This window comes from Natator depressus, chromosome 2 (assembly GCF_965152275.1).
Source record: "Natator depressus isolate rNatDep1 chromosome 2, rNatDep2.hap1, whole genome shotgun sequence".
NCBI classification, from domain to species: Eukaryota; Metazoa; Chordata; order Testudines; family Cheloniidae; genus Natator; species Natator depressus.
Window position 1 is genome coordinate 759,520 of NC_134235.1, and position 24,362 is coordinate 783,881.

Genomic DNA, 24,362 nt, shown 5'->3' on the forward strand with positions numbered 1-24,362 from the left:
ACACTTTGTCTCAGTTTTTGTGCTTGTCCACAGCAGGTGGGTATGTGGGAGGGTTGTACTGGGTTTAGTTAAGAGCATTGTATTACCACTACATACTTCCCCACTCTAGGCCCTGACTAAGACAAAGTGCCCAAGAAGAAGTGAATATGTCTATTGACCGATTGTAAAGGTGAGAGAGGATCTCCAAAGCCCATTGTCACTGCTGCCATCTGAAAGACAGTAAAGACAGAGTTCAGTCTGTTGGAGCTGAGCATACTACGGCTGTTCGTAAAAACTCAAGCAGAGAGCGACGGCACAGGGAACCTGTGGGAGAGGCCTCTCCTTCCTTGCCCCTCACTGCCCGCTCCCAAGGACTGTCCAGCGCTGGGACCCTGCAGATGCCAGGCCCACCAACTCTGGGGAGGGGTGTGCTGCTGCCAGTGCCTCAGGAAGCAGGGTTTCTCCCAGGGGGGACTCAAGGCAATAGTAACCTCTGTAACCACTGTCCTTGATTCACCCCCAGCAATTACAAGGAGCCCCTCATCTAGAGCAGCTGCCCAGGAACATACAGAGCCCTGAAAGGCCAGAGCTGCCTAATGCAGCTGGCATATCCCCACTTCAACATTTTTTAAAACATACACAACCCCCCAAATCATTATGCTGGGCTCTTTAACCTCAAACAGGAGGCAGTGAGCTGTATGTAAGGATTCTCAGAAGGAAGGGGGGTTTAAACAGCAGCAGAGGGGTCTCCTAGGACTTGGACAATCCTGCATTAGCAGGAATAACCAGCTGGAGTTCTGAGAAAAATCTACAGAGTCCATGGTAGTGGTGGCACTGCCAGCAAGGCCAGAGCGACACGCACCTTCTCTTCATGGGGGAAAGGATGGTGAAAGGATACTGCTCCCAGTATCCCCAGACACCACCTTAGCTTCAGGTTGACAGTGGAACTCACAGCAGATGCTTTGATTTTCTGGCAACTGAAAAAATTGTCTAGCCGGCCAACAGAAGAGGAAGCATCAGCTTCTCTTCCCAGGGCAGTCTGCTTTCCTGGGGGGAAAGGGAGGGTGAGCGTATGTATGAGGGCAGGAGAGGGATTTCCTTGACAGGGCCGAAGACAACATACTTCAATTTCACTGCGGAAACAGAAGTGCAAGTACCTGGCTCCAGGCAGACCTCAGGGCTGTGCTCTGGTTCTAAGTGCATAAAAGGCTCCACCTTGTGGGGAGAGTAAAGGCAAGGGGATGAGCCCAGAGGGATCTCTCACCTGCAGGTTAGTGAGTTGCTGTTGCTGGTGGGCGATGGTTTGCTTCACCAGCACACTCTTGATACTCTGCTCCATCGCATACTTCTTTGCCTGGAAGGAAATACAGACTCCATAATCACAGGGCACAGGACTCTACAAGGTGCCAGGGAAGGACATTTAACTTCATACAACATTCCCCAGAACCCCACAACTGGTTGCCACTGGTGCTTTCCAGTGCTCCGGCCCCAAGCACTAAGGCACTTTACATTAGTCAAGGGCCGACAGCTTACTATGATCTTGATCAGCATCTTGGAGTTGTTCACCCTGAAATACAGCACAATGCTTGAGCAAGGATGGGGTGGACTCAGAGTCTGCAGCAGGCGCAATGTTAGGAAAGCATCATGCACTACACACTCAGCATTTCCCTCTTCCTCCCTCTGCCCCTCAGCTCCCACCACTGCACCTTACCTGCTGAGATGAGGGCAGGACAGATAGCCTCCTTCAAGTCCTTTCCACTCAGAGAACATCTGGACAAAAGGTTCTACAAAGAGCGAGGCGGCTCCTATTCCCCATGCCCAGACTCTGCACCGAGCGCATCCCTTCCCTTCCTTGACAGAGTATGTCTACACTATATTGGTAAGCAGGAGCTGTGGGTCCTTCTATATACTCCAGCTCCCTCCGTCAACCCCTGAGCTGTGACTACAAGGCTGAACTGTTTTTCCTTTACCCAGCCTTCTACCACTCTGGAAAACACTGAGCCTTGCACATCCAATGATGCTGAGATGGAGGCTTCTAATCAAGAGGTCACTAATACCCATGGATGTGCCATGCCCAGGTGACAGAACGGACAGATTCAGCCAACCCCACTCAAAGGCACCTGCTTTCCATTGCTGTACGTGTTTGGGAGGTGCCGGGGAACGGCAGGCTCTAAACCGTGGATTTGAGGCGGGTGCTTCGGAAACCTGGAAACGGACAATGGGATTTACATCTGTCAGCTATGGAGCAGCCAGAGGAAACGAGGCCGTTTCACACTGCGAGCCAAACACAGACACACAAGCAGCTTCAGCATTATGGGAACATTCACACCAAGCCTACAGAGAACAATGGCATACCTGCCTCACCAGAATCTGGGAGACACCTAGCCCACAGCTCCCACCTTCCCCTCCATTCCAAACTCTGCTCTCCTCTCCTCTCAGCACTTCAGACATCACTGGTTCCCACTCGGAGTGGAAGCCAGAAGTCAGCAGTAATGTCCTAACCGGATGCACACATAGAATTGAGAACCAGAGATCAGAGTTGGGATGGACTTGGTTCTACAATTAAAATAGCTTGGCTCCAAAGGGATGAAATAATCTTTGCAGTATATTAAAGGTCCCCTTATAACAAAGGGGCAGGTAATAGTTGCCCAGAGAGCACAGGAAAGGTAGAGAGGGTTTGCAGTGTGTTCTAGCATGAATCCTGCAGAGGATTCAGCTGGAGCATTTCTGGAATCTGTTATCTGTCGAGTCCAGGCTGCACCTGACAGGGACTTTGGGGCAGCAGCATCTCATCATCATTGGGATCAGAGAAACCTCTTAACAACAATTTAAGGTCAAACTGTTATCTACTTGGATCTCGGCAAGTTTTTTGTTTTTTACAAATACATCCCATAATGTTCCCATGCAGCTACCAGGAATTCCCAGCCAAGAAAAAACATCTCTTGTGCATGATTCTAAGAGCTCAGGTGCAGGGACAGCGCAGTCAGTATCCCCTCTGTATTCCTGGCAGGCGGGTTCCCCACCTGGTATGCACCCCTCTGTGGCAGCAAGTCTGACACTAACAATGAGGAAGAGCTAAAGAAAGGCCACACGAGGGCCACTCACCTTTTGAAGAGCTTCCTGCTGTTCCGGGGTGAGAGGAGGAAGCCCCAGCTTAGCTGCTGTGCTTTGTCCATTTTCCAACTTTATGGACTCAGTGCCCTGGAACAGAAAAAACACCATGAAATCTGCCCAGTTTCCTTTCACAGACACACACAACCAGCTCCGCTCCAGCAGTCCAGAGCATTCAGGTTCAGAAATCAAAAAGTCAGAAAAGTCCCCTGCAGGGCTCAGACCAGGGGTGGCCAACCTGTGGCTCCGGAGCCACATGTGGCTCTTCAGAAATTAATATGCAGCTCCTTGTATAGGCCCCAACTCTACGGCTGGAGCTGTAGGCACCAACTTTCCAATGTGCCGGGGGGGTGTCACTGCTCAACCCCTGGCTCTGCCACAGGCCCTGCCCCAACTCCACCCCTTCCTGCCCCCTCCCCTGAGCCTGCCGTGCCTTCGCTCCTCCCCCCCCCCAACCCCACGGCCTCCTGCACAACACGAAACAGCTGCAGGAGGTACAGGGAGGGGCGGGGCGGGGGTGGATCGGCAGGGCTGCCGGTGGGTGGGAGGCGCTGGGAGCGGGAAGGGGGAGCTGAAGGGTGGGCTGCTGACGTATTACTGGTTTCAGAGTAGCAGCCGTGTTAGTCTGTATTCGCAAAAAGAAAAGGAGTACTAGTGGCTCTTTGGCAAGGTCCACTGGTAAATTCTGGCTCCTTCTCAGGCTCAGGTTGGCCACCCCTGGCTCAGACCTACTAACATGTAACCTTGTTCTCAAAGAGCTGAGCCACCTCCTCCGAAGAGTCTATCCCATCACCCAGGCACCCTGCTAAGCATTCCAGATACACAGCCTAAAATTTTTCTTTTGCATCTCATGCCACTAATCCTCAACTTATTTTTGAGAGGGGGAACGATTCCTTATCTTAACTCACATGGTCATCTCCTAGGCTAGCAGCCCTGCTCCCCATCCCCAAAGTCATATTAAGAACATAAGAATGGCCGTACTGGCTCAGACCAATGGTCCATCTCGCCCAGTATCTTGTCTTCCGACAGTGGCCGGTGCCAGATGTTTCAGAGGGAATGAACAGAACAGGGCAACTTATCAAGTGATCCATCCCCTGTTATCCAGGCCCAGCTTTTGGCAGTCAGAGATTTAGGAATGCCCAGGGCAGGGGACTACATCCTGGACCACTTTGACTAATAGCCACTGATGGACCTATCCTTCATGAACTTACCTAATTCTTTTTTGAGCCCAGTTATAACTTTCCACTTTCACAACATCCCCTAGAATCAAAGAAGATTAGGGTTGGAAGAGACCTCAGTAGGTCATCTAGTCCAATCCCCTGCTCAAAGCAGGACCAACACCAACTAAATCATCCCAGACAGGGCTTTGTCAAGCCTGACCTTAAAAACCTCAAAGGATGGAGATTCCACCACCTCCCTAGGTAACCCATTCCAGTGCTTCACCACCCTCCTAGTGAAATAGTGTTTCTGAATATCCAGCCTCAACCTCCCCCACTGCCACTTGAGACCATTACTCCTTTTTCTGTCATCTGCCACCAGAGACCATCCCCTGGCAGCAAGTTCCACAGGTGGACTGTGTGTTGTGTGAAGCATACTTCTTACATTTCTTTTAAATCAGCTGCCTATTAATTTCATTGCGTGACTACATAACAAAGGAACCAGGAAAAGGGGAAAATAACACTTCCTTAGACCGCTGTCATATCCCCCGTTAGTCGTCTCTTTTCTAAACAGACGCATCCCAGACTTTTAATCTCTCCTCATATGGAATCTGTTTCATACTCTTAATTTTTTGTTGCCCTTCTCCGTACTTTTTTCCATTCCAGTATATCTTTTTTGAGATGTGGCCACTAGAACCGCATGCAGTATTCAAGGTGTGGGAGTACCACGTATTTTTATATAGTGGCATGATGATATTTTCTGTCTTATCTATCCCTTTCCTAATGGTTCCTAACATTTTCTTAGCTTTTTTGACTGCCATCTGACACTGAGCAGATGTTTTCAGAGAACTATCCACAATGACCCCAACAACTCTTTCTTGAGGGGTAACAGCTAATTTAAACCCCAATCATTTTGTATGTATATAGTTGGGGTTATGTTTTCCAATGTCCATTACTTTGCATTTATCAAATGAATTTTATCTGCCATTTTGTTGCCCACCCAGCTTTGTGAAATCCCTTTGTAACTCTTTGCAATTATCTTTGGATTCAACTATCCTGAGTAATTTTGTATCATCTTCAAACTTTGACACCTGACCATTTACCCCTTTTTCCATATCATTTATGAATATGCTGAACAGGACTAGTGCCAGTACAGAATCTTGGGGGACCCTGATATATACCTCTCTCCACTGTGAAAATTGACCATTTATTCCTACCTCTGTTTCTTATCTTTTCACCAGTTACGGACCCATAAGTGGATCTCCCCTCTTATTCCATGACTGCCCGCTTTGCTTAAGAGCCTTTGGTGAGGAACCTAGTCAAAGGCTTTCTGAAAGTCCAAGTACACCATATCCACTGGATGGCCTTTGTTGTCCACATTTGTTGACACCCTCAAAAAATTCTAATAGATTGGTGAGGCATGATTTCCCTTTAAAAAGCCATGTTGGCTCTTCCCAAATGTATCGTGTTCATCTCTGTCTGACCACTCTTTTTGTTATTATACTTTCCACCAATTTTCCTGGTACTGAAGTTAGGCGTACTGGCCTGTAATTACTAGGATTGCTTCTGGAGCCTTTTTTAAAGAATTGGAGTTACATTAGCTACCCTCCAGTTATCTGGTACAGAGGCCGTTTTAAGTGATAGGTTATACCCCACAGTTAGTAGTTCTGTAGTTTTGTATTGTAATTCCTTCAGAACTCCTGGGTGTATCCCATTTGGTCCTGGTAACTTATTACTGTTTATTTTAATCAGTTTGTTCCAAAACGTCCTCGGACACCTCAATCTAGAACAGTTCCTCAGATTGGTCCCCTATAAAGAATGGCTCAGGTGTGGTGGTAATCTCTCTCTCTCTCTCTCTCATCCTCTACAGTGAAGACTAACGCAAAAAATTTATTTAACTTCTCCACAACAGCTTTGTTTTTTCTTTAGTGCTCCTTTAGCATCTCAGTCATCCAGTGGCCCCACTGATTGTTTCGTAAGCTTCCTGCTTCTGGTGTACTTGAAAAAAAAAAACTGCTGTTTGTGTGTCTTTTGCTAGTTGCTCTTCAAATTCCTTTTTGGCCTGCCTAAGCAGACTTTTACACATGACTTGCCAGAGTTTATGCTCCTTTCTCTCTTCCTCAGTAGGATTTGACTTCCTCTATTTAAAAGCTGCCTTTCTGTCTCTACTCAGAGTAACAGCCGTGTTAGTCTGTATTCGCAAAAAGAAAAGGAGGACTTGTGGAACCTTAGAGACTAACCAATTTATTTGAGCATAAGCTTTCGTGAGCTACAGCTCACTTCATCGGATGCATACTGTGGAAAGTACAGAAGATCTTTTTATACATACAAAGCATGAAAAAATGGGTGTTTACCACTACAAAAGGTTCTCTCTCCCCCCATCCCACACTCCTGCTGGTAATAGCTTATCTAAAGTGATCACTCTCCTTACAATGTGAATGATAATCAAGGTGGGCCATTTCCAGCACAAATCCAGGGTTTAACAAGAATGGTTGGGGGGGGGGGGGGTAGGAAAAGACAAGGGGAAATAGGTTACCTTGCATAATGACTTAGCCACTCCCAGTCTCTATTCAAGCCTAAGTTAATTGTAACCAATTTGCAAATGAATTCCAATTCAACAGTCTCTCGCTGGAGTCTGGTTTTGACTTTTTTTTGTTGTAATATCGCAACTTTCATGTCTGTAATCGCATGACCAGAGAGATTGAAGTGTTCTCCGACTGGTTTATGAATGTTATAATTCTTGACATCTGATTTGTGTCCATTTATTCTTTTACGTAGAGACTGTCCAGTTTGACCAATGTACATGGCAGAGGGGCATTGCTGGCACATGATGGCATATATCACATTGGTGGATGTGCAGGTGAACGAGCCTCTGATAGTGTGGCTGATGTTATTAGGCCCTGTGATGGTGACCCCTGAATAGATATGTGGGCACAGTTGGCAACGGGCTTTGTTGCAAGGATAGGTTCCTGGGTTAGTGGTTCTGGTGTGTGGTATGTGGTTGCTGGTGAGTATTTGCTTCAGGTTGGGGGGCTGTCTGTAGGCAAGGACTGGCCTGTCTCCCAAGATTTGTGAGAGTGTTGGGTCATCCTTCAGGATAGGTTGTAGATCCTTAATAATGCGTTGGAGGGGTTTTCATTGGGGGCTGAAGGTGACGGCTAGTGGCGTTCTGTTACTTTCTTTGTTAGGCCTGTCCTGTAGTAGGTGACTTCTGGGAACTCTTCTGGCTCTATCAATCTGTTTCTTCACTTCCGCAGGTGGATACTGTAGTTATAAGAATGCTTGATAGAGATCTTGCAGGTGTTTGTCTCTGTCTGAGGGGTTGGAGCAAATGCGGTTGTATCACAGAGCTTGGCTGTAGACAATGGATCGTGTGGTATGGTCAAGGTGAAAGCTGGAGGCATGTAGGTAGGAATAGCGGTCAGTAGGTTTCCGGTATAGGGTGGTGTTTATGTGACCATCGCTTATTAGCACTGTAGTGTCCAGGAAGTGGATCTCTTGTGTGGACTGGACCAGGCTGAGGTTGATGGTGGGATGGAAATTGTTGAAATCATGGTGGAATTCCTCAAGGGCTTCTTTTCCATGGGTCCAGATGATGAAGATGTCATCAATGTAGCGCAAGTAGAGTAGGGGCGTTAGGGGACGAGAGCTGAGGAAGCGTTGTTCTAAGTCAGCCATAAAAATGTTGGCATACTGTGGGGCCATGTGGGTACCCATAGCAGTGCCGCTGATTTGAAGGTATACATTGTCTCCAAATGTGAAATAGTTATGGGTAAGGACAAAGTCACAAAGTTCAGCCACCAGGTTAGCCGTGACATTATCGGGGATAGTGTTCTTGACAGCTTGTAGTCCATCTTTGTGTGGAATGTTGGTGCAGAGGGCTTCTACATCCATAGTGGCTAGGATGGTGTTATCAGGAAGATCACCGATGGATTGTAGTTTCCTCAGGAAGTCAGTGGTGTCTCGAAGATAGCTGGGAGTGCTGGTAGCGTAGGGCCTGAGGAGGGAGTCTACATAGCCAGACAATCCTGCTGTCAGGGTGCCAATGCCTGAGATGATGGGGCGCCCAGGATTTCCAGGTTTATGGATTTTGGGTAGTAGATAGAATATCCCAGGTCGGGGTTCCAGGGGTGTGTCTGTGCGGATTTGATCTTGTGCTTTTTCCGGGAGTTTCTTGAGCAAATGCTGTAGTTTCTTTTGGTAACTCTCAGTGGGATCAGAGGGTAATGGCTTGTAGAAAGTGGTGCTGGACGGCTGCCGAGCAGCCTCTTGTTCATATTCCGACCTATTCATGACTACAACAGCACCTCCTTTGTCAGCCTTTTTGATTATGATGTCAGAGTTGTTTCTGAGGCTGTGGATGGCATTGTGTTCTGCACGGCTGAGGTTGTGGGGCAAGTGATGCTGCTTTTCCACAATTTCAGCCTGTGCACGTCGGCGGAAGCACTCTATGTAGAAGTCCAGTCTGCTGTCTCGACCTTCAGGAGGAGTCCACCTGGATTTTGCTGGAAATGGTTAGTCTCTAAGGTGCCACAAGTACTCCTTTTCTTTTTTCTGTCTCTAGTCACCTCCTTTATTCTGTTGCTCATCCATTGTGGATGGTCCATTTTGTTGGTCCTCTTCCCTTTTTTTTTTTTTAAATTGGGGGTTTATATATGAATTATGGTGTTTTTTAAATGTTTCTATGCAACTTCCAGGCATTTCACTCTTGTGACTGTTCCTTTTAAATTTCCATTTAACTAGCCTCCTCCTCCTTTTTGTGTAGTTCCCCTTTTTTAAGTTAAATGCTACTATGGTGGGTTTCTTTCGTATTTTTCACCCTACAAAGATGTTAAATCTAATGACATTATGATTGCTATCACGTGGTTCAGCTATATTCACCTCTTGGACCAGATCTTGTGCTCCACTTAGGACTAAATCAAGAATTGGCTCTCCCTTTGTGGGTTCCAGGACTAGCTGCTCGAAGAAGCAGTCATTAAAGGTGTCTAGAAATTTTATTTCTGCATCCCATCCTGAGGTGACATTTTCTTAGTCAATATGGGGATCGTTGGAATCCTCCACTATTACTGGGTTTTCTGATTCTGTAGCCTAAATTACCCTGAGCATCTCACAATCACTGCCACCATCCTGGTCAGGTGGTTGGTAGCATATTCCTAGTGCTCTACTCATTTTCAAGCATGGAATTTCTATCCATAGAGAAATCATTTCAGATTTACACTGTATTTGACTCCATGCTCTCTTTCACGTATTGTGCCACTCCCCCACCAACACAACCTAATCTTTCATTCAGAAGTCTAGAAAGTCTATATATTTCTAGACTCTCCTCATTTAGCTCCCTCAGTCTCTTCCCAGATCTTCGTCTCTTTTTTGTTGCCCTTTTATGAATTTTCTCAAGATTTTTTACATCTTTCATAGTTTCCTAAACTCCACATGCTGTTCTAGATGCCATCCCAACAGGGTGCACTATCACCCCTATGGTATATATTACACACATTAAATTCCATCCCATCCCCAACAGACTTAGATTTTCCATTGCCTCTTGATCTGTTTCAGACCCTCTGCTTTCCACAGAATTCCCTGTCCTGTTAATAATGGGTTAATTATTCCTTTTTTTGAGAGAGAGTGAGAGAGAGCGCGCGCGCGCTGAGGAGCTGATTTTATTGAGAGCCATTGAGGGGCAGGCACCGGGGCCAGGTGTCAAGCCCGAGCTGCTGCTGTGGGCAGGTTGACATAGCTCTTCATGGGTGGGAGTGGTCTGATCTTGCGTCCGGCCCAGCTGCCCTTGCAGTGCCATAATCTGCTGCGCAGGCGCTCCCCCAGCCAGCGGTTCCGGCCAGCTTTCCCAATGATCCGCTTGTTGTGGTCAGTGTTGGAAACTCGCCCCACGGTGGCTATGCTGGTCTCCAGCACCTGCATGTGTCTTAGAGGGCAGCTGCATGATGGCCGTTCCATTCACCTTCCACAGTAACACCCCACAGGTCCCTGCTGCTCGGATGTACTGCTCTCCTTTCCCAGGGTAGCTTTTCAGGTTATTGATCAGGGTCCCCACAAGCAGAGCTCCCAAAGGGTACGCATCCCCTTCATTGGCAGAGACTGCCATCCTGCCTATGTGCCCCGAGGTTTTGAGGAGGTCGCCAGGCTGCATGTTTTCTGTTGCAATGATCCAGCGTTTCTGCTTGCTGCTGGCCACCAGGGCGATATCAGCCGACCTGCAGGGGTTGTACTGGACCTGGATCACCTTCTCCTCATAGGGACCTGACTCAGCTCCAGGTCCGTAGCGCAGCCACTGGAAGTCAATCATGAGGTAGCGCTGCTTGTGTCCCCCGCTGATCCCATCCACAGTGGTAGGCAGACAAGGCTGCCCAGAGGAACCTGCTAGTGATCTTGTTGGTTTGGGAGAGAGGATTCAGCAGCCTTCATGTGCTTTACCTGGGCTTCTGTTGACCTCTGTACCACAGGTTCTTATTACCAGACACTGCTCAATACTGGTATTTATTTATATTTGCTGCCCCTCAAAATGGGATCATCCTGAAGAGTATGGTAATATGAAAGCTCCTTTTGTAGACAGAGCCTCCAATCTGGACAGCTACCAACAAACTGAAAAGGGCCAATATAAATACTGTATGGGATGATTAGCTGAATTGCATCGCACAATGGACGACTACAACCCCGCACATGCGTTGCATGGCCCACTGGCAGCAAGGCCCTGGCTACTGTCCTGACGGCTTCCTGGTTAACACACTGTGTCACTATGCAAGGAATGGGATTAGGGAGACCACACAAGTATTAGCTAGGGGTGCTTCAAGAAACTAAGCTTGCAGCAAGCAAACTGTGGTGGGGGTGAAGAGAATAGACAGCAACTACCTCTTCCACTCTGACCTTGACAGAAGAATCAGAGAAACACTTCAGGTTTAGAGGCTGCTGGTAGTGTGGTACCAACCGTGACAAACATACCCAGAGGAATGGATACAATGGCAGTGACTCAGGGCTTGTCTTTGTGACTGTGGCGGGGTGGTCCCCCCCACCATGCCTTGAAGGGCTTAAAACAGCCCTGGGAGAGGGCTGAGACAGAAAAAGCTGGGCTGTTTGGGAAAACAGCCACAGCTGTAGCCTGTGTAATTAGGGCCCAGCTGGCCCTTATAAGAGGGCAGTGGGCCAGAAAGAGAGAGAGAGAGAGAGAGAGAGAGAGACTCTAGCTACCTGGAGAGAGGAGGATCCAAACTGAGGGGGTACTGCCAGGGGGCAGAACCCTAATCTAGAAGGGCACCGGGGTCCGGCACGGGCACGGGGCCAGCAGCAGGCGAGACACTGAACAGCAGAAGGCGCTCCTGGCTGAAAAGAGCTAATTCCCTGGACAACCAGCAGGAGGTGCCACAGCAGTGAGTCGTTGCCCTGCGATAGTGACAGATAGGGCAATTTCCTGAAGTATCCTTGGGAGACCTTATTGAATTAAGATTAAATATCTTTGTGGTCCACTGTGTTAAAAGAATGGTTTACGTATTATCGTGGGCTGGGATTGTATGTAACCTCTCGAAGGGGGAGATGTGACATATGAGAGATCTGGGGGAAGATCTAGGGGAAGATGAATGCAAATCCCCACTTCTGATTATGCAAAAACTCAGCCCTTCCTGCCTTGAGGAGCAAGTCATTCTCTGCTGATCACCTGTTACATGGGGACAAGATCAAAATCCCAAACTGTATAAAGAAAAAACTGAAGTATTCATGTTTTTTCTGGTTCTGAATCTGAGACAGTTATGAACTTGTAACCACAGGGTAAACCCAATTGTGGGTTTTAAAGGACTGACACCTACTAGAGTCTGAGGCTGGAATTGGGATGACCTCTGGTAAGCTTTTCAGCATGTGTGTAGGTTATTTTATTGTTTTTAACATGCCTTCTCTGTAATGCTTTCACCTTAAGAATAAATGTGCTTGCTTATAAAGAGCTGTGTAGTAACTTGTAACTGCCAGCAATTTCACTGTTTTTAGCCTTTGGAAAGAAAGTAAAGAATAAATGCTGACCTATTTAAACAATCTAGCTGGCTGGGGATGATCATAATGTAAGCAGGGAAATGTGCAGCCTTAAAGATCCCCCATTCAGGAGGGAGATATACACGGGTCTCTGCCCAAGAGATGTGATGGCTAAGGAGCCTGGAGCCTAGATGAGTGTCCATGGTGGACTGCAAGAGGAGAATACTGGTGCAGTTGCCCTGAACTGTGGCAGTCTTCACTAGCAAGTTAGCATGAGGTATAGCTCTTGTGTTCCCATTAATTCGACTGCTGTTCACACACAAAAACCTATCATCTGTTTATGGTGCTAGTAGCAATGCAAACTGGCTGGCATGACTGAGGTTTTAGGGCAGAACTCAAGAATCATTAAAAAGCGTCTGAGGTCTTGTCTACATGGGAAAATTTTACTGGGTATAAGTGGTGAAGTCATACCACTATAACCTCCTCTGTGGATGCGCCTATTTCAGTGTAAGAAATAAGCATGTCATTTTGGTTTAGCCCCTTTCCAACACACATATGCTAAACATAAAAAAAAATCCACTGTTATACTGCAATGGGGGGGGGGAGCTCAGTGGTTTGAGGGGGCCATTTAGGGATCTGGGGCAAAAATAAGGGACGGTACTTGGTCCTGCTATGAAGGCTGGCGACTGGACTTGACCTTTCAAGGTCCCTTCCAGTTCTATGACATAGGTATATCTCCATTTTGAAGAACGGGGGCTATACCAGAATAACTATATTGTTTTAATTTCACACATTAGTTTACATTTGTACACCTTTCCTATACAGACAATCCCTCAAACTGATCTAACATTTCCTGAGTCATTACCTCAGACATCCTGGGATCCTACTTGTATGTGGCATTGGCTGCCAGGGAAGCTGCTGAGCTGGAGTGGCCCACAATGAGATGAATGGTATGGAGAACATGAATAAGGAAGTGTTATTTACCCCTACACAAGAATCAGGGGTCACCCAAAGAAATTAGCAGGCAGCAGGTTTAAAACAAAGGGAAGTATTTCTTCACACAATGCACAGTCCATGTGTAGAGGAACTCTCTGCCAGGGGATGTCGTGAAGGCCAAAAATACAACTGGGTTCAAAAAAGAATTAGATAAGTTCATGGATTATAGGTCCATTAGCCAAGATGGTCAGGGATGCAAACTCATGCTCTGGGTGTCCCTAGACCGGGGGGGGGGGGGGGAGCGCAAACACTTTGGCCAGAGAGTGACATTGGGAAATAGAAATTGTATGGCGGGCCATGAATGCTCACAAAATTGGGGTGGGGGTGCAGGCTCAGGGGCAGGGATGAGGGATTTGGGGTGCAGGAGAGTGCTCCGGGCTGGGATTGAGGGGTTTGGAGAGCGGGAGAGTGGTCAGGGCTGCGGCATGGGAAAAGAATCAGGGGTGCAGGCTCCAAGCGGCGCTTACCTCAAACGGCTCCCGGAAGCAGTGGCATGTCCCTTTTCCGGCTCCTATGCGGAGGCACAGCCAGGCGGCTCTGCGCGCTGCCCCATCTGCAGGCACTGCCCCTGCAGCTCCCATTGGAGTGTGTAGGAGCCAGAGCAGGGCCATGCAGCGGCTTCCGGGAGCCGCGTGGTGCGGCCCCCGACCCAGCGCCCCGGCCGGAGCGGGGCCGAGCTGCATGGTGCACCTCGCGGGCCAGCTTAAAACGGCTCGCGGGCCATAGTTTGCCCACCCCTACCCTAGGCCTCCAATTGCCAGAAACGGGACTAGACAGAGGATGAACCTCTCAAAATGATCCACTGTCTACAGCCAAGCTCTAAGGTACAACTGCATTTGCTCCAATCCCTCAGACAGAGACAAACACCTACAAGATCTCTATCAAGCATTCTTAAAACTACAATACCCACCTGCTGAAGTGAAAGAACAGATTGACAGAGTCAGAAGAGTACCCAGAAGTCACCTACTACAGGACAGGTCTAACAAAGAAAATTACAGAATGCCACTAGCAGTCACCTTCAGCCCCCAACTAAAACCTCTCCAGCGCATCAAAGATCTACAACCTATCCTGAAGGATGACCCATCACTCTCACACGTCTTGGGAGACAGACCAGTCCTCACTTACAGACAGCCCTCCAACCTGAAGCAAATACTCTCCAGCAACCACACAACAAAAACACTAATCCAGGAACCTATCCTTGCAACAAAGCCCAATGCCAACTCTGTCCACATATTTATTCAAGTGACACCATCATAGAACCTAATCACATTAGCCACATGATTTAATTGAGGACTGGTCCTGCTTTGAGCAGGGGGTTGGACTAGATGACCTCCTGAGGTCCCTTCCAACCCTGATATTCTATGATTCACGCCATCAGGGGCTCGTTCACCTGCACATCTACCAATGTGGTAGATGCCATCATGTGCCAGCAATGCCCCTCTGCCATGTACACTCGCCAAACCGGACAGTCTCTACGCAAAAGAATAAATGGACATAAATCTGACATCAGGAACCATAACATTCAAAAACCGGTAGGAGAACACTTCAACCTCTCTGGCCACTCAGTAAAAGACTTAAAGGTGGCAATTTTGCAACAGAAAAGCTTAAAAAACAGACTCCAATGAGAAACTGCTGAGCTTGAATTAATATGCAAACTAGATACCATTAACTTGGGTTTGAATAGAGACTGGGAGTGGCTGGGTCATTATACATATTGACTATTTCCCCATGTTAAGTATCCTCACACCTTCTTGTCAACTGTCTAGATGGGCCATCTTGACTATCAGTACAAAAGTTTTTTTCTCCTGCTGATAATAGCTCATCTTAACTAATTAGCCTCTTACAGTTTGTATGGAAACTTCCCCCTTCTCTGTATATGTGTGTGTATATATATTTTTCTTACTATATGTTCCATTCTATGCATCCGATGAAGTGGGCTGTAGCCCATGAAAGCTTATGCTCAAATGCATCTGAAGAAGTAGGTTTTTTACCCACGAAAGCTTATGCCCAAATAAATCTGTTAGTCTTTACGGTGCCATCTTTCCGACTCCTTGTTGTTTTTGGGGATACAGACTAATACGGCTACCCCCGATACTCTATTGCCGTCAACACTGGAGGTTAGAGTGCTTTAACTGCATCATTCAGAGGTGAAGATTTTTCACAGCCATGAGACACTTAGGATGTGTCTACGCTGCCACTTTCAGCACTGCCACTTTCAGCACTTCGGGGTGGGTTTTTTTTTAAGTCACCAGGAGAGCTCTCCCCCCATGATAAAGTGTAACTACACTGCCCAAGACACAGCGCTGCCGCAGCCACACTGTAAGGTGGGCAGTGTAGACATACCCTTAGTTATGCCAACCTAAATTTCCTAGTGGAGACCAGACCTTAGTTAGAAAGACGTGTAGGGTGCAGTGTTGCCTTAAAATAAAAACTCAAGTCTTATATGACATGGAAGCACAGATCTGCATGGTCTTGACTCTGTGGATGGAAAATAACCCAATAATAATGGGGGACTTCAACAACCCACACAGTCACTTAGAACATGTCGCCTAAGGATAAGATGCAGAGATAAAATTTCTAGACACCATTAATGACTACTTCTTGGAGCAGCTAGTTCTGGAACCCCCAAGGGGAGAGAGAATTCTTGGTTTAGTCTTAACTGGCAAACAGGATCTGGTCCCAGAGGTGAATTTAGCTGATCCGCTGGATAAAAGTGACCGTAATGTATTTAAATTTAAGATGATTGTAGGGGGAAAATATGAAAGAAACCCACCACAGTAGCACTTAACTTCAAAAGGGGAACTACACAAAAAGGAGGAGGCTAGTTAAACAGAAACTAAAAACAAACAGCAACAAGAATGAAATGCCTACAAGCTGCATGGAAACTTTTTAAAAACACCATAGTAGAGGCTCAAACTATACGTATACTCCAAACGAAAAAAATCAGTAAGAGGAGCAAAAAAATGCCACCCTGGCTAAACAACAGAATAAAAGAGGTGGTTAGAGACAGAAAGGCAGCTTTTAAAAATAGGAAGTCAAATCCTACTGAGAAAGATAGAATGGAACACAAACTCTGGCAAGTCACGTGTAAAAGTATACTTAGGCAGGCCAAAAAGGAATTTGAAGAGCCACTAACAAAAAATACAAAAACTAACAGCAATTTCTTAAAGAACATCAGATGCAGGAAGCCTGTCAAACAATCAATGGAGCCACTGGACAATCCAGGTGCTAAAGGAGCACTGAAGGAAGACAAGATGGTTGCAGAGAAGCTAAATGAACTCTCTGTATCAGTCTTCACTGCAGAGGATGTGAGGGAATTTCCCACACCTTAGTAATTCTTTTTAGGTGACAAATCTGAGGAACTATTCCAGCTTGAGGTATAAACAGAAGTAGTTTTGGAACAACTGATAAAATAAACAGTAATAAGTCACCAGGACCAGATGGGATTCACCCAGGAGTTCTGAAGGAATTCATATACGAAATTGCAGAATTACTAACTGTGACATGGATAATGGACAACCGAATCTAGACAGCACCTTCCATAATGCTTCACGATTGATGGAATCAAAAGCTTTAGTTAGGTCAATGATGACAAACAATGGCTGGTGTTCTTCTCTACACTTCTCCTGGATCTGTGGTGCATCAAAAATCATTGTCATTGGTGAGGTCCCTTCCAACCCTGATATTCTATGATCTCCCACTGAGCCGCCCACACACAGATTGCCCCACACAGAAACCTCTCACCCCACACTAAACCCTTCCACACTTGGATCCTGACGGGCTGAGTCTGCCCACCCACACCTGGCACTGAGGGGCATGGCCCTGGGGTGTTTCTGGGTCAGGGTCAGCCCCTGCACTGTGTCAGGATCAGGTGCAGTCTCACCGCCAAGTCCTTGTACCAGGGTAGGTGGGGGCTTCAGGGTGATCTCCCACCTCAATGCAGCCAGTGCCCTGTGCTCCCCACTGCCTTGCTGAAGCCACATTTATTTATTGACAAATACAATTTGCAGAATTTTAAAATACTGTGCGCATAATTTTTTGGTGCAGAATTCCCTCAGGAGTAAGAGTTACAAAGGGATCTCACAAAGCTGGGTGACTGGGCAACAAAATGGCAGACGACATTCAATGTTGATAAATGTAAAGTAATGCACATTGGAAAACATAATCCCAACTATACATACAAAACAATGGGGTTTAAATTAGCTGTTACCACTCAAGAAAGATCTTGGAGTCATCATGGAGAGTTCCCTGAAAACATCCACTCAGTGTGCAGGGACAGTCAAAAAAGTGAAAAGAGCGTTAGGCACCATTAGGAAAGGGACAGATAATAAAAGAGAAAATATCCTTTTGCCACTATAACAATCCCTGGTTCGCCCACAGCTTGGACACTGCGTGCAGTTCTGGTCACCCCATCTCAAAAAAGATATATTGGAATTGGGAGAAGTACAGAGAAGGGAAACAAAATGATTGGGGGGATGGAACAGCTTCCATATGAGAAGAGATTAAAAAGACTGGAACATTTCATCTTAGAAAAGAGACGACTAAGGGGTGATATGATAGAGGTCTATAAAATCATGAATAGTGTGGAGAAAGTGAGTAAGGAAGTGTTATTTACCCCTTCACATAACACAAGGGCCGGGGTCACCCAATGAAATTAATAGGCAGCTGGTTTAAAATTAACATAAGGAAGTTGACTCACACAACGCAGAGTCAACATGTGGAACCTATTGACAGGGGATGTAGTAAAGGCCAAAAGCACAACTGGGTTTTAGAATTACTTGAATAGAACTGGTCACTTGCTGGGGTGATCTTCCAAGAATCAGCCAGTCATTGAAGTAAGGATACAACCTGGATTCTGTGTCTCCTTAGAGGAGCCGCTATACCCACGCCAAGCATTTGATTAATCCCTTGGGTGCTGTAGAAAGACCAAAGGGCAGGACCCTGTACTGGCAGGGGGCTGTTCCTACCAGGACTCTGAGGTATTTCCTGTGGGCTGGAAGGAGGGACATATGGAAATAGGCATTTTGGAGGTGAAGAGCTGCAAATCAGTCCTGAAGATCTAACTTAGGGAATTAGAGACGCCAGAATCACGCTCCTGAACTGAAAAAGCAACTGAAGATGCAAATGATGCTGGATATGAATAAAAACAGTCAAATCCCTTAGCAGGGACCTGGGTACCTCCTATCAGTTCTTTTTGATATGGCCACGACTGATCATAGAATCATAGACTTTAAGGTCAGAAGGGACCATTATGATCTTCTAGTCTGACCTCCTGCACAACGCAGGCCATGGAATCTCACCCACCAACTCCTGTAACAAACCCCTAACTTATGTCTGAGCTATTGAAGTCCTCAAATCGTGGTTTAAAGACTTTGAGGTGCAGAGAATCCTCCAGCAAGTGACCTGTGCCCCACGCTGCAAAGGAAGTCGAAAAACCCCCAGGGCCTCTGCCAATCTGCTCTCGGGGAAAATTCCTTCCTGACCCCAAATATGGCGATCAGCTAAACCTGGAGCATGTGGGCAAGACTCACCAGCCAGACACCCAGGAAAGAATTCTCTATAGTAACTCAGATCCCACCCCATCTAACATCCCATCACAGGCCATTGGGCATATCTACCGCTAATAGTCGAAGATCAATTAATTGCCAAAATTAGGCTATCCCATCATACCATCTCCTCCATAAACTTATCAAGCTTAGTCTTGAAGCCAGACACATCTGATACAGGTATGGGCCACATTTTTTGCATGCTCCACTAGACATTTATTAATGAGCCCGGTGAGCCGCCCTGGTACAGAAGGATATAGAATAGCCAAGAGTTTGTACTGCTTTTCTTGGACTACTTCCAAGGATATATCCAAAGTTTCCATCATGCTCTTCATCAAGTCCTAGAATACCTTGAAATTCAACAACTGAGACAGACGTGGATGGATTCACTGCCTCATTTGGGGACGATGCGGAGATTGCAGCAGGGATCAGTTGCTCTCTCTCTAGCAGCTGATGTTCTTCCTCACTCTCCTCCTCCTGCCTCACACATCTGCGGCTGTACCCAACTGTTTTGCCTGAGATAACGGTCTCTTTGTGGATGGCTGTAAATTCTAGAGTATCCAGTAAGGCCACAGATGGTGTAGGAAAGGGTCTTGAGATGAAGGACATATGAGGGGGTACCCGGTGGGATCTCTATGAGCCACAGGTATCTTTCTTCTATCCCTCAAAGACTCTTTCTTAAGAGTCCCTCCCTAAGTCCCAAAGTGGTACCTGGTACCTCAGCAGAAGAGGAAAAGGACTACAACTCCTCCAAGGGAAGGGCCGTTCTGTGAGGTATGCCCTGCTTCAGTAAAGGAGAGGTCAGTACAGGGATACCCCTTTAACTTGACACACCAGCGACTTCAAAAGGCTGGTGGCTTGGATATGACCACCCTAAGTGTCTCAAGAAAAGACTGACTGACTCTGGTATTGAGTCCACCAAATAGTCCCTTGATGGCTGGAAGGGAGGGAGGGGTGGGAAGAGGGTGTCCTAGGCTAACAAATTATTTAATGAAGAAAATATATAAATAAAACTAAATATATTTTCTCCAATAGTCATAAAAGGAGAAAAACTATCCTAACTGCACTCCCAAAATAAAACATACAAAGCTAAGGAAAACTGTACCATTAGTGGAGAAAGCCGACACTGCAGGGTTTTTGTCTCAGTGGCACAGGCAGTAAGAAGGAACTGAGAAACAATTAGACACACACTGCTCTTTATGCCCTCAGGTGTGTGAAAGAAAGGAGGGGGGCTCCAAGGGCACCTCAGGCACAGGCCAAAATAGACACCTGTCACCAAAAGAATTTGATCTTATGCACATAGGGCGCATGCACACCAAGAGTGGAATCCATATGGTCAAATACTTCTGCCATTTCCTTAACAGCAGCAATTTTACTATCCTGATCTCGTAGCAGACTTATAGCATTGCTAGGATTTCTCTTGTTTGGGGTATATTTAAAAAACATTCCTTCTTGTTGTCCTTAAGCCTAGTAGCCATAGATTTTCAATTATATCTTTAGCTTCTCTTATCAACTGCCTGCAATTGATGACTGCTATTCATATGAACTTACCCAGTTTTCCATTTGTGATTAGCGGGGATATTGTCCCTTTCCATTAATGCTGCTTTCACTTTCCCTCTTAACCAGATCATTTTAAAATGAAGTCCTCTTTTGTGATTGCGGAACTGTAGTATTTGGGCATCTAGTAAAATTGTCTTTAAAATCTTTTAAAAATTTTTCCCCTCACTCAGTTTTGCTCGGTGACAGGTTTCAGAGTGGCAGCCGTGTTAGTCAGTATCAGCAAAAAGAACGAGTAATTGTGGCACCTTAGAGACTAACAAATTTATTTGAGCATAAGCTTTCGTGGGCTAAAACCCACTTCATCAGATGCACGAAAGCTTATGCTCAAATAAATTTTAGTCTCTTAGGTGCCACAAGTACTCCTCATTCAGTTTTGCTCTTGATTGTTTTCCTCTTCAGCTTCAAAACCCTTTTAAAGCCAAGTATAAATAATTATTGGTTGGGACTATATTCTGTTTGCACATAAATATAATTCATTGACAGCATCCATGTAATATCAGAAAACAGAAATCTCAGTCTCATGATCATGTCATAGAATTATGCTTTCTAGAATATCCTCACGTGAATGTCGAAGTGCCAGAAGGATTCAGAACAAAATGGAAGGAAGAAACAGCTTTTAAAGTGTTCAACTAAAACTTATTTTGTGTAGAATGCTACCCACAATTTAGTTACAAGATGGGATTCAGCAGATCAACAAGGGATTAACTAAGTTTTCACATTAATTTAAAGGTGAACTGCAAAGCTATTATTCATAAAAATAATAGCGAGCACTTATCTAGCTTTGTACAGCTTCAAAACACCTTACAATGTTAATGTGTTAAAACTTTCAACCTCCAAAGTAAACCCAAATTATCCAGTTTTCTTTCTCTCTTTTTTTTTTTTTGGGGGGGGGGGGGGGGAAGGGAGGAGGGGGCCAAGAACCAAAGCTCAGAGTAAAGTGACCTGCCAGAGGCCATGCAGCAAATCAGTGTCAGAGCAGACACAAACTCAGGAGTTCCTGGTTCCCAGCCCTATACTAGTTCCACCTTCCTCTAAAGAGAGATCGAAAAAATGTCAAACATACAACACTGCTGCAGCTAACAGAAACACTCTGTACACAGGCACTTACAAGAAAACTTGCTTCATATGGGAACATCAAGGGCCCTGTGTGAGAACGCTAATGGCTTTTGGCCAAGTGACTTTGTTCAGGAAAGCCTAGTGTTTTCTTCTCCTCTTCTTCTCCTGCAGACTGTGGAGGGTGCACTGGGTCTAGTACTTCCCTATCTCCTGGCAGAGCACAAAAGGAGTATTATCTCTTACCAAGTCCTCAGTGATAAGATAATCCAATTGGTTAAGAATGACAAGGTAACAATTACCCCTGAAAGGCAGCTAGTCCCTATTTCTATTATGGCTATCATGGAATCTGGCCTAGTTAACACACCAGGAAAAGGTTGGAAGAGGAGGAGAGAAATGGAAGGAAGAGGGAAAAAACAGGAACGGGAGGCGGATAACTGTCTTTATAAAAGTAATAAATAGAAACTGGATACCTGTTGCTATGAACACTGCTTCTGTAAGGTGGTCAGCCTTTTACGGTGGTTTGAACTCCAAGAGTTCAGGCACACTTGTTGCAAAATTATATGGATGGGAATTTCTCTAAAGTATAAACACACACAAGAGAAAAAAGAAAAATACAGAATCTAGTTTATTTTAGGAAATGTGAGTGACAAACAAAAATACAAAGATTAAACAAGACTTGAAGAAACAAGCAGAATGAAGCTGTAAATAAACAAGCACTCTCCCGTACACACATTTTAACTGGCTACAGCAGAAGGAAGGGGTGAGGGTGGAATGTCACACTCCCTCTCCTGCATCAAGGCTTGGGAACCTGTTATTAACACATGCTGGAGTACCACAGCCCAGTATAGAGTTAAAAGAATGCCTTGTGGGAGGTGCCATCATTTTCATCTTTTTTTTTTTTTTTTTTAAAAGGACTTGTACAGCTCTCTCTGAATAACTCCCTGGCTGCAGTTTCTGTCACCGGAAATAAGGCACAAGTCTGGAAATAATGCATAAATTTTTAACAGAGGGTAATTAACCATTGGAACTATTTACCAAGGGTCATGGTGGATTCTCCTTCACAGCCAATTCTTAAATCAAACACTGGATGTTTATCTAAGGCTAGTCTACACTCGCATATGTAGAGCGCTGGGAGTTAAATCAGCCCTGAGAGACCGCAGCAGAGAAAGTGCTGCCGTGTGTTCACATTGTTACCTGCAAGTGCAGTGGCGTGGCCACATTAGCAGCTCTTGCAACGCCACAGAGCGCAGTGCATTGTGATAGCTGTCCCAGTGTGCAAGTGGCTGCAGCGTGCTTTGGGAAGGGTTTGCAATGCCTAATGAGGCAGGCACAGCATCACATGATGCAGGTTTCCCAATCCCATTGTTCCAGGGCATCCAACTAGATTGCCAGCTACTTTTCAAATGGGGGGATGGAGTGTGACAGGGAGTGTGTTGTGTGTATGGGGGGGGGGGGGCGACAGTGTGTTTTGGGGGGCTGAGAGTGCATCAGCATGCGGTCTTGTAAGTTCAGACAGCAGCAGGGGAAACCACTGAGGTTTCAGAGTAGCAGCTGTGTTAGTCTGTATCCGCAAAAAGAAAAGGAGTACTCCTTTTTTTTTAGGGGAAACCACATCAGACCCCACCCCCCGCGCCCCTCTCTCTCTCACACACAAATACCCACGGGCCCTGCCTCTGCAGCAGGAGCATTCCACAGTAATGGTTTGCTGTGGGTCCCAGAGCAGAGAAGCATGCCAGCTGTCAGAAAACAGAGCTTTGAAAGGGGATATCCGCATGCCTGCAGCTGAGTTCAAAACAACGAGAGTAGCCATTTGACTTCAAGGAATTATGGGATGTTTCCAGAGGCCAATCACAGCACAGTAATGCAACACCTCGTCCACACTGACACCCCAGTACTCCAGGCAGGGTGCAGAAAGCTCTATGCTTCTCGTGGAAGTGGATTATCAGGGGTGCTCCAGCTATGGAGTCCAGGCGCTCTAAGTGCCTTGCCAGTGTGAACACCTCAGGAATTAGAGCACCTGGGACTGATTTAATGCGCTCTAACTTGCAAGTATAGACAAGGCCTAAGAGATGTGCTCTAGGAACATTTTCAGGGAAGTTCTATGGTCTGTGTTTTACAGGAGGTCAGAGCAGATGATCAGAATGGTTCCTTCTGGCCTTGGAATCTATGAATCTATAACTGCCACCAAGCTGAGTTACATCAGGACACTTGCTCTCTTTACATATATCAAGAGGCCCGGCATTGACAAGTGCAGATTTTACAACACACTTTGTACTGTTCATAGAAAATTAGAAATAATTCTAGCAGAGAAACATCATCATTAGCAACACCACATCCCTCATAACCTGACAGTGTCGGTCCCGCCTTGCCCACACAGCTCAGTATCCCTCAGGAAATTATTGCAAGGAAGGGAAGATCCATTTCACCCAGTGAATGCAGGCAGGTTGCAACAAGCTGCAAAAATCTCTCACACAGATTGCTAGTCATTTTTCACTTACAGAAAACTCCCATTTATATGTTTAAAAAAACACAATGAATTTAAACCTACTAGCCTCCCACAGCATAGAATCTGTGTTCCCAGTTTCAGCACAGAATTTTGATCCAGAATTTAAAAGCCCCTGGAAATAGAAATTCTACCCAAAAATTCTCACAAGTGAAAGCCATTCATTATACTTTTAATGGGTGTACTGAATACAAAACTCCTGTTAACTGGACATAGATCCTCATAGAAATTACCTATGTTACATTGCTGCTATTATTCTCCCCAACTAAGACGACAGTCACAGGGTTATCTTTTGGAAATATTTGGATACTATAGTGATAGGCACCAACTCTTCAGATGGAATTTCATTGCTGGGGGTACTGTGCTGTTGGAGTGAGATGTAAGACAGCTTTGAGCAGGTAAGGTCTTTAGAATATACTTTTCCTCAAGAGTCAGGGAGTTAATCCTAGCATTCTAATGAAGCTCTTGTGCTTCCCTACATTTCAC

At 46.0% G+C, this 24,362-nt stretch overlaps 1 protein-coding gene and 1 pseudogene across 2 annotated transcripts in view; both read right to left on the reverse strand.

The window, feature by feature from the left end:
- The window catches only part of PUF60 (poly(U) binding splicing factor 60), a 47,328-nt gene that overhangs the window by 14,412 nt on the left and 8,554 nt on the right, over window positions 1-24,362 (reverse strand). Inside the window, exons 2-4 of one of the 2 annotated variants that reach the window (XM_074943622.1) lie at window positions 3,085-3,180; window positions 1,244-1,333; window positions 159-209 (exon numbers count right to left, since the gene is read on the reverse strand). In XM_074943622.1, the coding sequence (XP_074799723.1) occupies window positions 159-209; window positions 1,244-1,333; window positions 3,085-3,180 (237 nt within the window). The remainder of the gene's footprint in view (window positions 1-158; window positions 210-1,243; window positions 1,334-3,084; window positions 3,181-24,362) is intronic. The other variant, XM_074943623.1, reaches the window with a different exon arrangement.
- Window positions 8,407-15,250, reverse strand: LOC141981978 (large ribosomal subunit protein uL2m pseudogene; annotated as a pseudogene).